The sequence below is a fragment of the Schistosoma mansoni genome, chromosome 1, assembly GCF_000237925.1.
Source record: "Schistosoma mansoni strain Puerto Rico chromosome 1, complete genome".
NCBI classification, from domain to species: Eukaryota; Metazoa; Platyhelminthes; class Trematoda; order Strigeidida; family Schistosomatidae; genus Schistosoma; species Schistosoma mansoni.
The window spans coordinates 12,883,750-12,895,855 of record NC_031495.1 but is presented as its reverse complement, the minus strand read 5'-3'; the positions used below and the strand labels follow the sequence as shown (position 1 = coordinate 12,895,855).

The window sequence follows — 12,106 nt, the reverse complement described above, 5'->3', positions numbered from 1 at the left end:
TTGACTCATGATTTCAACTATTAAAAATACTGAAATCATCACAAAACCCCTTCTGATTATTTGGAATTTATTATCATTATTACTGTGTGAACTATATTGTAATTGGACCCGAAGTTTTTCCTGATGATGTCGTTCAGAAGGACGATGAAAGCTCCACGATCAAACCATCCAGCTCAGAGAATAAAACTTCATCAAAATTTAAGATTGTATTTTATATGAAAAATTTAATGAAAACAATGTTAAATTCTTTTACTTGGTTGATTTCATTGAAAGGAGCTTATTTAAAATCTGATCTTATTATTATAATTAACATGTTGTTGTAACTATTCAAATCATGGAATACAATAATATGAATTATAGTATACATTAAAGTCTTAAATATTTTAGAAACTTTTAAATTATACTGGTTTTTTTGTTGATAGACTGATAGTTTGATGGAATTAAATCTTTCTTTATTATGATATATTAATTAGAATGGTAGAAAAAGAAGTACATTTCATGCCATGTGTATATACTCTATAGATGTGTGTGTGATAGCCCAAATTAATAATGTTCTGCTATATAGATAAGCGAGATATCATTGGGTCAATATAGAGAAATCTAACAGTGTTTATTTATTTGGTAGTACATACATCATTATTTATCGTCTCAGTGGTCTAGACGTTAGGGACTCTTGCTCTAAACCGAGTTTCCTGAGTTCGATCCCCTTCAGTGACATCGAAGACATGCACTGTTGAGGAGTCTGTTACAAAAAGGGAACAGATATCCAGTGCCTCCAGATTTTCAACAGATGTTTATCTTAGGTTGGGCCGTGATATCAATAACATTCACTAAATTCCACAATATTCCACAAGAATAAATATCAAATAGTTTGAAGATGATCATCATCGAAAGTGAAATCAGTTAGAGAAATACTGAAAGCCAATAGGGACTGAAGACCTGATTTTAAAGAATAAACACCTACGAATCTAATAACCCATGCTTTCACTCCCATCAATTAGGAATTTAGCCCTGTCCTTATTAAGTTTCATCAAGGAATTAACGGCTTACTTTCAAACCAGATTGGCTCCATAGGATTACCATTAAATGAAGTGAATTTATAACCTGAATTCCGATAAATACTATCAACGAGGGTCAACATTTATTTTTTTGAATATATTTTCATCTAGTTTACTTATGATATTTCAGTAGTACACTTTCGATTAAAATGTAAAATTTAGCAGATTCATGACGAAAATGTCCAAACCTCTTTTTATCCCCCTCTAACTATTTATTTATCTGAATTAGTTTACAGTATTAAATTTATGGTATATTTATTGACTTTATATTGTTGGAGGCTCTGGCCGTTACCACTATTATTATCACCCTCATCCTAAACCGCATAGAATGAATTGACTAATAACCATATCTAGTTTTTTATAGTCACTTTGTTAACTACTTGAATTAGAGTCATGTAAGTAGAAGGTTTGCCGTGATCAAAGTTCAAGGCATTTTAATCTCCTTCACTCCTTTACCCACTTATTCTCTCTCTCTCTCTCTCTCTATATATATATATATATATATATATATATTAGTAAGTGAACTTGGAGTTTTTATTGATATCGTGAATTGATCTAAATTCTCGTTCAAGACCAATGATGTTGGGTTCGATTTTCGATTTCGAGGTCGTGCTTATTCATTATCTAGGAGTCCTATACTAGAACAAGACGAGAGTTTAGTGTTTCTAGGATTTCAATTGTTGCCCATCTGTAAATTTGTCAAGTTGGGTCATCCCATAATTAAGATTCTTTAGTGTTAGAAATTTGTATTTCTGAATGAATGAAAAAACAAAACGGAGTAGCTTTTTCTCGCGCACTCTTAAATTCGAAACTATCTCGTGGTGTTAATATTTAAATCCAGTCAATTCATGATATCGCACAATCTTCATATACTGTCTCGCATCCTACATGAATGAACTCCACTGGTCACGGCCTTTCAATAAGAATTCCATACTAGAACAAAATTGCCAATCTCTACTCCTGGATTACTAGTAGTAGTTTCGCTAAGATCAGTTAGTAAGTTGAACTGTTGAAACTCAACAATCTACACAAATGTCCTATACTAGTGATATAGAGTTCATTTAGAATAATCTTCAAAATCATGAAGAATATCTCATACTAGACGCCACTTTGCACAGAATAGAATTCAAATTGTTTGAATAGGAATAGGGGGTTTTAGGATAAAATTTGATTTAATTGCTACACTAACTTATCAATAACTAGCATTTCCAACACACATGTCATAAAAAATTTCTTGACACATATGCTGTTTTCATAACTCATACAGTTATCCAGCTTCTGTCTACACCTATCTACTATCTTTGTCAATTATTTTACTCGACAACAGAATTGCTTCATACAGAAGAACTCTAATCGAGTTATCATATATAAGCTGCGATTTTTAAAAAAATATTCTGGTTTACTGTTACTTTAATAGAGCTGTCAAAATTACTTAGCGAAATGTCAGTAAAAGTTTTTTTTCATTTATTGTAAAACACAAATTTTCTATAATAATGAGTATTATTTACCTAATGCTTAAACTATTTCCAGCCATTATAATTAAAATGACTATTAACTTATTGAACCTCTAGGTTGGCCAAAGAAAAAGAAGCGGTTAGTTAATCCGAATAGCGATTCATTCTATTGTTTGAAAGATTTTGAGTGTGATAGATTTAAACAGGTAATTAGTAACACGATAAACTTCTGATGACAATTGATTTATGAGATGGGAGAGAAGATTTGTAGCTCAGGTGGGTGATTTTGATGGAGTTTTGTTCTCTGAGCTGGATGGTTTGGTCTTCTGAACGACTTCTACCCAAAGTTTTTGCTGATGATATCGTTCAGAAGGACGATGAAAACTTCACGACCAAACCATCCAGCTCAGAGAACAAAACTCCATCAAAAACAATTGATTTATGCTAGTAATATATTCCTTTTGCAATAAATGAGTAAAGTATTGGATTTTTTTTATTGTTTTGATTATTGTACTACTTAGCCATTTTGTAGGCTGTTCATGAATTTAAAAATTGTAAACTCTCAGAACACATGTCGATGTAATTTGCTCCACTAGAGTGATTGAATTGATAATTACATGAACATTTATTGATTACAGTAAAATGAATAGTTTCTTTACGGATATATATGATAAAGGTCACTCTGTTTCATTGATTACTCCCTAATTTATTATTTTTTTATATCCTAATCACTATGCTTTAGTTGATTAGAAATATTACTTTATTCAATACTATTCCAACTTTTTTAAATTAAATTATTTATGTTATGGAAAGGTACTGGATTCGAGCCCCAGAGTGAACATCAACTCTGAGATGCAGGTACATCCAGCTGACGAGTCCCAAGTAGGACGAAACGCGCATCCTGGATTCCACTGCTAGCCACTATCCATCTTTGCTTAGTGTATATATTATTATTATTATTATTATTATTACTTTTCCATTCACATTGATCTTTCTTTGTAATTAAGGCAATTGAAAGTGCACTATTAATTTTTCCAAAATGCCAAATTTTAAGTTTTTAGTTATTATGGTCTCTATAAATTACAATATTCTCTACTTTAAATGGTTGTATGACTGAACGTAATATTTACTAATATTTGTAGAATCATAGTTTGTTACTGAACCTGACTTGTTAAGTTTGAAGTCATTGATTAACGATTTAACAATCTGAGATGGTTCTATTTATTAACGCTTTGATTTTATAGTCATTTGACTGTAGTTCTGATCTGTTAAAAATCTTAAAGTTATGATTTAAGTAGTTTAGAAAAGTCGGTCTTCTTGTATCAGCTGTATATATTTTGATACTTACAACTGGAAGCTATGAATTGGAAGACATAAGTATAAACATAAACATATCAAAATGATATATGAATACAATAATTTCCATATGATTTATTTACAGTCAGAGTAACAGTTAGACTTATGTAAATTGGACTGTATGGTACTTAGCATCAGTTAATTGATAACTTAATATCTGAATATATAATCGAAATATTACACATCCAAAAGTTTATAACCAGAAGATATAACTAATAACTAGACTAGATAATTACTCCCCCTTAAGATGTGACTACATGCTAAGGGTAATTGGAAAAAGTCAATTTAGTCTGTCAATTACACTTAAATCAACTAAGTTGCTGCCAACGATATCAAGTTTCTTCAATGAGCTACTATCAGGTCGTTAATTATTGGTTAATTTGGCAATCTGATAAACTTACATTCTTATTAGATAACTCTAATTTAATAGACTAATATATTTCTTATCACAAGAATCTTTGATGGAATGTCACTAATGAGTCTGAAATAAGATTAAATGAACTTTTAATACTCTATTTAGTAAAGTATTTTCCAGCTTTAGTTCCTTTGATAATGTACTTATCTTCAAACTGTAGAGAAATCTAATGCAGGCATGATTATATGAAACGTTTTTTCTTAGCTAAGGATCTGTCTATTTCATTGAATGTTATAGTTTGTTTATATATTTTTTTTCCAGGAATAACAACCTAACAGTTATCTTGAATACAATGTTATAAACAAGATCTTAGATAAATACTAATTACATAAATTCATTTAGTATTGTTTGTTTGAATCTTCCTATTGATGTTTAGGACTGCAACTGCAGGTACATCCAGCCGACGAGTCCCAAATAGGACGAAACGCGCGTCCTGGATTTCACTGCTAACCACTATCCATCTTTGCTTACAATACTTATTAAATAGTTCTCCAAAATTTATAGACTGCATTCGCATGACGTATATATTATTTATGATTTTTGATACTATTATGTAAACAACCTGTAGCTATTTGAGTTGGTAAAACTGTAATATGCTGCCGAATTTAAGCGACGCCAAAAAAAACTCCAAATTTTCAACCCCTTTTTCAGTTTATGAGTACACGAGCCATTGAAATAAAAAATCTGTCGCCAAAAATAATGGAGACTAAATACATACGTTACTTTAATGTAGTTAATGATTTTTTTTAGGGTTTATGTTTTTCTCAATGAAAATTTATTCATTCAAATTGAGATCAATATATGTCCAGGTTCTTTGGTGAATCATAAAAAATTAAAAATGAAGCAGGATAACGTTCAAAATACTTATTTTCAAACTACCCAAAAATTTTTGTCACTGAACAACGATATGAGAGACATGTAAATTCAATTTCTCAGCTTTGTAAGGGGTGTATATGTGAAAGGAGTGCCTATTATTCTATACCTCAGTGATGACATTATTGAGTTGAAAGTTCAATTCAGAAGAAGAAGAAGAAGAAGAAGAAGGAAACGAACATTATACAAAGTATCTCTTAAACCGAATTTTTACCACGAGTAACCGTTCAAAGTGCTTCCATGTTCACATCATATCATTTTCACTTCAAGATGAATCAGAAAATTTTTCATTATCGATCCTAAGTGATTTAAACTTTCAATAAGTATATCCTTTATAAAACTATAGGCAAAGTGAACACTAACTTGCTTTACTTGTCAAATATCTTGATCCTGATTGGTTTAATAACATAATATAGTTAAAACAGGAAATTAAGTTTATATCCACTGTCTATTTATTTTATTCTACTACCTATATGCATACTATCTTGCTTATTTCAATTTTGTCTTAGTTATTCAATTCCAACTTCTTTCCTATCTCACTCTATTAATGTAGCAGATATGATTCTAGGAAGAAAGACATTATTTACAAAAAAAGAATGTTGTTCATTCTTTTATAATGATAAGATTGATCAATAAATACTGGTTATTTGGTAGCTTAAAACATTATACAATTGAATATTGAATGATTCCATAGTTATGATTATTGTTTTTTTACTATTATCAATGTAATAATCTTAAATATATATAGGACAACTTATATCATATTAACTTTTAATGAAGCATAGAATTTACAAAAGAATAGGAGAATAAGTCTTCCCTTTTAAATAATTTTGACCATATTTGGCGTCTACAGTAAGCAGAAAAAAACAGACTATTTTTGAGTTTGTTTTTATTAGACTGATGCCTATAATGGAAATAACTGAGATAGTATACAAATATCAGAAAATAAATGTTGACAAGTGTGGTTATTTTTACATTGAAAAATCCTCCTGCTGATGAGTCCCACAATAGGACGAAATGGTCGTCCATTGCTTCCAGGTTTTCTATGGTGGTCTAGCTTCAATTGATTCATAATCCCAACTATTAAAATTACTATAATATCCACAAAAGCCCTTCTGATAATAATCAATGTATGCTCACTAGTGACTGGCTCCATGAGGTATTTCCTAGAGTTCTAGTGAGAAGCAGTGAAGTTCGACCGGGTCTGTTGTGAGATAGTAACTCACTGAAGACAATGGTAGATGTGTCGCTCAATTTCGTAGATTAGTTGAAGTTAGACATAAACACCGTTGGGTGCCGGCTCACTGGTCTAGAAGGTAAGCGCTCACGCGCGAGACTGATAGGTCCTGGATTGGAATCGCGCGAGAGGATATCGTGGACACGCACTGCTGAGGAGTTCCATAGTAGGACGAAACGGTCGTCCAATGTTTCCAGGTTTTCCTTGGTGGTCTAGCTTCAATTGATTCATGAAATGTTTTTGAAAAAGATGTTTTAATCATATTAGTCTCACGGTTTCGGGTTAAATATGTACATATTTACAGCAATAATTAAGCTTATAAAAGAGTCATTTTGTTAAATACTAATAGTCAATGGACAAGGATTAGTTTTGTGCATAAACATTAAAATGATATTCTTATCACTGTTTTCCAAATTTTCTGTTATGACAATTAACTTTGTTAGCTCTGTCATTTTTGTAGTTTGTTTACATTTTATGCAAAATGTGTTAAGTAGTTCAATCTATAAAATGAAATCACTTATTGAATCCATCAAATTTACTAAGACTTTCTTTAAAGAAGTTTAAAAGGGTTAAGTAAAAATATTCAAAAATATATATATTAAATGTATGATATTATCTTGTTTAATAAATACAGAGAAGGAAATTGATGAACTCTCAATATTTCCCATCATATACCAAGTACCAATGAAACTATCAAGCTGTTTTCTTCACCATTCATTTAGCGAGTAGTTAAGTTAATAATCACTAAAATTTTCAGATTAAACTTATGAATTCAGAAACTAATTTTGGATCACTTTCCCTCAAATGACCATTGATTATTACTGTATTACATTACCAATTCATCTCTATACCAATAATATTGGACAAGTGTACATACTATTTTTATGTACACCCCTACTGTTTCTTTTTGTATATTATTATTATTATTAATCTCAACCTTAAATTCATACTTCTTTAGATTATTTACAATGTTTATTAAGTTTGATTCAGTTTACTATCCATACGAAGCATTTTATTCACTCTATACATACAGACAAATATCTTATGGTTATAAAAGCATTTTCATGACTATGTTATTATTATTATTATTCTGTCATATATATATGTGTTATAAAGGTAGGATACTTGTTATAACGCTAGAGTTTCTTGTTATAACAGTCTACATGTCTGACTTAGCAAAACAACCAATCATTATCATTCTCGCCCACACATCAATATGTATACTCCGATCTAGTCAACCATAATCATTCAATCAGCTACAACATAGGACCAGGCACATATATGCATCGGTCCAAGTTGCCATACCTCGTTAGCACAACAAGATGAACACCGAATTCATAGAAGTAGTTAATTTAGTGGTGGTAGGTTGTATATGAGGATATAGTACAGGAAGGAAGATAGATATGAAGCAATTTTAATCAATTTACCATAATAATTCAAATATTCTCAATAAATAATTTCAATATGCAATTGTAAAGTTTGATGGGGAATTTTCGAAAATGTCTTCCTGATTAGATCATACATTCTTTGTAAATTCGTTCTAGAGGTTCTAGATATGAATAATCAATTTAGTATGAAATTACTTCATACTCTTTATAACTTCATTTATCAATGTTTTGTGTGACATATGCTATTCATTCATAGGTGTTTATCTGTAAAATAAAAATTGTGGTAGGGTTTTTCTTGTTAATCATTTCTGCTTTCAACTTGTCCAAAAATACTCTTATATATAGAAATCTGATTGTTATATTAAAGTTGTTGACTGAATTCTGTAGGTTATGTCCTCATTTTAAGTGTTACTTACTTACCTCCTCCTGTTACTCCTCGTGGGAAAGCATAGGGCGGTCACCAGCATTCTTCATCAAACTCTGTCCTGGGCAATCCTGTCCAGTTGTTTACCGTTGCTATTCATCTTTTTCATGTCTGTTTCCAATTCTCGACTCAGTGTACTCTTTTGCCTTGTACTTTTCCGTTTCCTTTCAAGATTTCAAGTTAACACTTTCCTTGTGATACAGCTCGCTGATTTCCTCAATGTATGTCCTATCCACCTCCAGAGTCTTTTCTTAATTTCCTCTTCAGCTGAAAATTGGTTTGTTCTCTCCCACATTAGGCTGTTGCTGATGGTATCCGGCCAACGGACATTCAGTGTCCCTTCCTGTGTTTCTCGGCTTTCCATGGTGGTCTAGCTTCAATTGGCCCATTAATTCAACTATTAAATTATTAATCATTTGTTTTATTCATCATCATTACTATGTCATAATGAAATTTATTATTAATGATTCAGTAATCATGGTAATCAGCTAAGAATGTCCATATACCTAAACGAGTTTGATCAATTGCAGTCTTTAACATCATCAAGCAGATTATTACCTTTACAAACGAGATAAATTAACGTTCGGTTTTGATGATATTAAAAAGTCAAGTTATAGATTATGGACTCAATAATTTAAAAGTTAATGGTTATTTATTATTTTCAAGTAATATATTAGATCTCTGAATATTGAATATATAACATTCCTATTGATGATCCCATGTAATTTTTTTATAATTTTCTTTGTAGAAAAAATCTAGGTTGGGCATCTACATGTAATGTTGTTGGACAGACAATTGGATATGTGACTGCATTTATTCTATTTTTATGCTTAGAATCACCTAATATTTCAAATAACTATCTTAGATGGACACCTATTGAAGGTAAAGGGTTGATTACATTTTCTGGTAAGTGAAATGTTGTCGACATTCATATATATATTCATTATTATTGTTTGTTTGTTTACAGTTAAACCGTATCCTGAATTTTGTTTTATTTACATGTTCACAATATTACTGGTATATTTTATTCCTAACCAATTGAATCCAAAATACAGTTTCTTATCTTTATTTTCGCCTATTAATTGGTTCTGTTACTTAATGACAGAACTTTGACAAAACTACCATCTAAACCTTTTGTTAATAAATTATAGTTTTAACGAATAATCATTTCTTCGATAACTTTTTAAACAGATTATCACAATGACATTTGATATTATCAATACGGTTACTTTCGTTTCAAGTCTGCTATTTTGTTAGATATTTCCAACACCATTGTTGTTATGATCTAAACAGATTTGTTATATCACATTCATAACTTCCTCTGGTAATAGAAGGTCTCTTACTTACCAAATCATCATCTCTTTATTTATTTCAACATTTCGATGTTATTTCCATCGAAGTTCTTTCTTAGATTAATAGTAGCAACTAGTAGGTGAGAATAAAAACATGAAACTTAATTCCAGGCCTAAATGAGTAGAAACAAAATATACCAGTAATATGTTGAGCATGCAGATAAAACAATTCCTCAGGATACTGTTAAAATGGGAATTATTCAGCGATTGTAATTAATTGATTGATTGACTTTATGGAATATTAATTCATGTGTAAATTATAAATAATTTTTCACTGTCTATATTCCTCGTATTTATTAACTTTAATGTGTATCACAACATATAACAATTTAGTCTTGAAAACTTCAGGTATTGAGTGATAGAACTTTAATAGTAATTTATCTGTATTGTAAACAAAAAACAGTATAGTGAATTCGATAGATATGTATGGGAACACTTTGATCAGTCAATCATCTAATCTCTAATTCTAGAACAATGATAAAGTAATAAGTATGAATATAACTTCAATTTTTGATCTGTTTTGGTGATGAGCTTAATTTTGAGATATTTTTTTGTGATGAACTGACTTCAGCTGCTAGAAACCAGAGAAGATTGGTTAGTTATTTCCTTCTAATATGAACCTTCCCAACAATGTGCACTCATAAATCCACTCAATCCAAAAAACTAGAGGTATTTAGTAATTTACATCTCCAATAATAGCCCAATGGTTTCTTATTTTCAAAATTTTCTGAATCTGAGTTCAGTTCATCGCAAAAAATGTATGATAAGTTTATACTCACTTAGTATTGTTTGTTTGAATCTTCCCATTGATGTTTCAGGACTGCAACTGGTCAATCTCTAATTAGCATATGTGCATACTGTATATATTGCCTCGATATAGCCTAAATTCACAAGCATGGTAAGCAAAGATGGACGAGTCCCAAATAGGACGAAACGCGCGTCCTGGATTCCACTGCTAGCCACTATCCATCTTTGCTTACTACGATAAGTTTATTTGTTCAGAATATATATATTTGATCAGAATATTCATTTCCATGTATAATAAGTATGTTAATAAATCATTGCTTGAATTAAGTTCGTAAAATATTAATTCAAACTGGGGCGAATATCCAGATACTGGTTAACTAACTAACTATATATCTATATATAACATTAAAAAAATTAAAATGGATTTATATAGCCCTTTGTTGTATGTCGGAAAGGTTGAAAGCTACATAAAATTTATATAATTTTAGTTAATGCTATTTCCTAAATCTTCAATCTTCAATCACAACAATTATGTGATGAATTACTCTTAAAAATGTGAAAGCTATGGTCCATTTGAATTGAGATTTTAAAGACTAATAAACTACGGAAAATTGTATGGTGTTAGACAGCTATTCTCATACTATTTGAGGCTTGTTATTAGTTTTTTTTCTGCTTTCTATATAGTAGGAGGGCGAGACTATAATTTATGGACGAGCCAATCAAAAGCGTTTGAGGGATTTCAAGGTCACGGAGCCAATTTCAGTGCCTGATGCTCATGTACGATCGGTTTACAGAGAATTTTAGAGAAGACTTGACAGTTAAGCGGCTACAACAAATGAAACTACTAAGAAGTTCCTGTATTTATAATTACGAGTATTAAGTGACTTGTAGACTTTGTGCAGACTACCGTGATGTTGTCCTTCGATATAATGTATGTTGAAGGAAGATGTTTGCTAGAATAGGAACCTTCATCGCTCGATCCAGATTGAGACTAAGGCATATTATAATAATTGTAACTGTATAGTAAAAGCACCAGTAACATTGGCTGCAATAATCGCAGATGTTACTGAAGCTTCGGCTGTTCAGTGTTATGAGTGTTGTGGGGACATATCCACAATAAAAATGATAAACTTACACAACCGGAATACACACAAACAATGATGAAACTATGTGGTCGAGGCTGAGAGGGTTTTTGTGACCTTATCATGGCTCCAGAGACCAACTATTATGGAGCCGTATAGATGAGTTCCTCTACGTTATGCATTACGATTTTGGAACCTTTGAACCTTTTTCTAACCTTGAGAAGTTTTTGGACCATATAAAAGAGGTGTATCCACTTTAATTTTTTGGTTTTGTATAATAAATTTTTACTCTATGCTGACTGTTTACTGATTGGCTAACATTTCTCAAGGTCACTTAAGATTCGCTCAAAGGTCGTCCATAAATTATAGTCTCGCCGTTTATCCATGTAACATGTACAGGATCCCCGATAGGTTCTAACCTAAAAACGTTTTATACGTTACTAACGTGGATTTGCAGTTATTCATTAGTTCTAAGATACTAACGTATATCATACGCTTTTGAAGAATTTGAGAATACTGTCTTTCATAGTTGAAAGCATGAGTCAATTGAAGCTAGACCACCATCGAAAACCTGGAAGCACTGGACGGCCGTTTCGTCCTATTATGGGACTTCTCAGCAGTGCGCATCCACGAACCCGCGTTCGCGAGATTCGAACCCAGGACCTACCAGTCTTGAGCCAGAGCCCTTAACCGATAGACCACTGAGCTGGCACCCAACGA

General features: G+C 31.3%; 1 protein-coding gene across 1 annotated transcript in view; it reads left to right on the top strand.

Annotated features, from left to right (window-relative positions):
* The window catches only part of Smp_159740, a gene marked incomplete at both ends in the record, with an annotated part of 70,179 nt that overhangs the window by 23,478 nt on the left and 34,595 nt on the right, over nt 1–12,106 (top strand). The window contains one exon of the mRNA XM_018793300.1: nt 8,954–9,111. Coding sequence (XP_018647826.1) covers nt 8,954–9,111 — 158 coding nt within the window. The remainder of the gene's footprint in view (nt 1–8,953; nt 9,112–12,106) is intronic.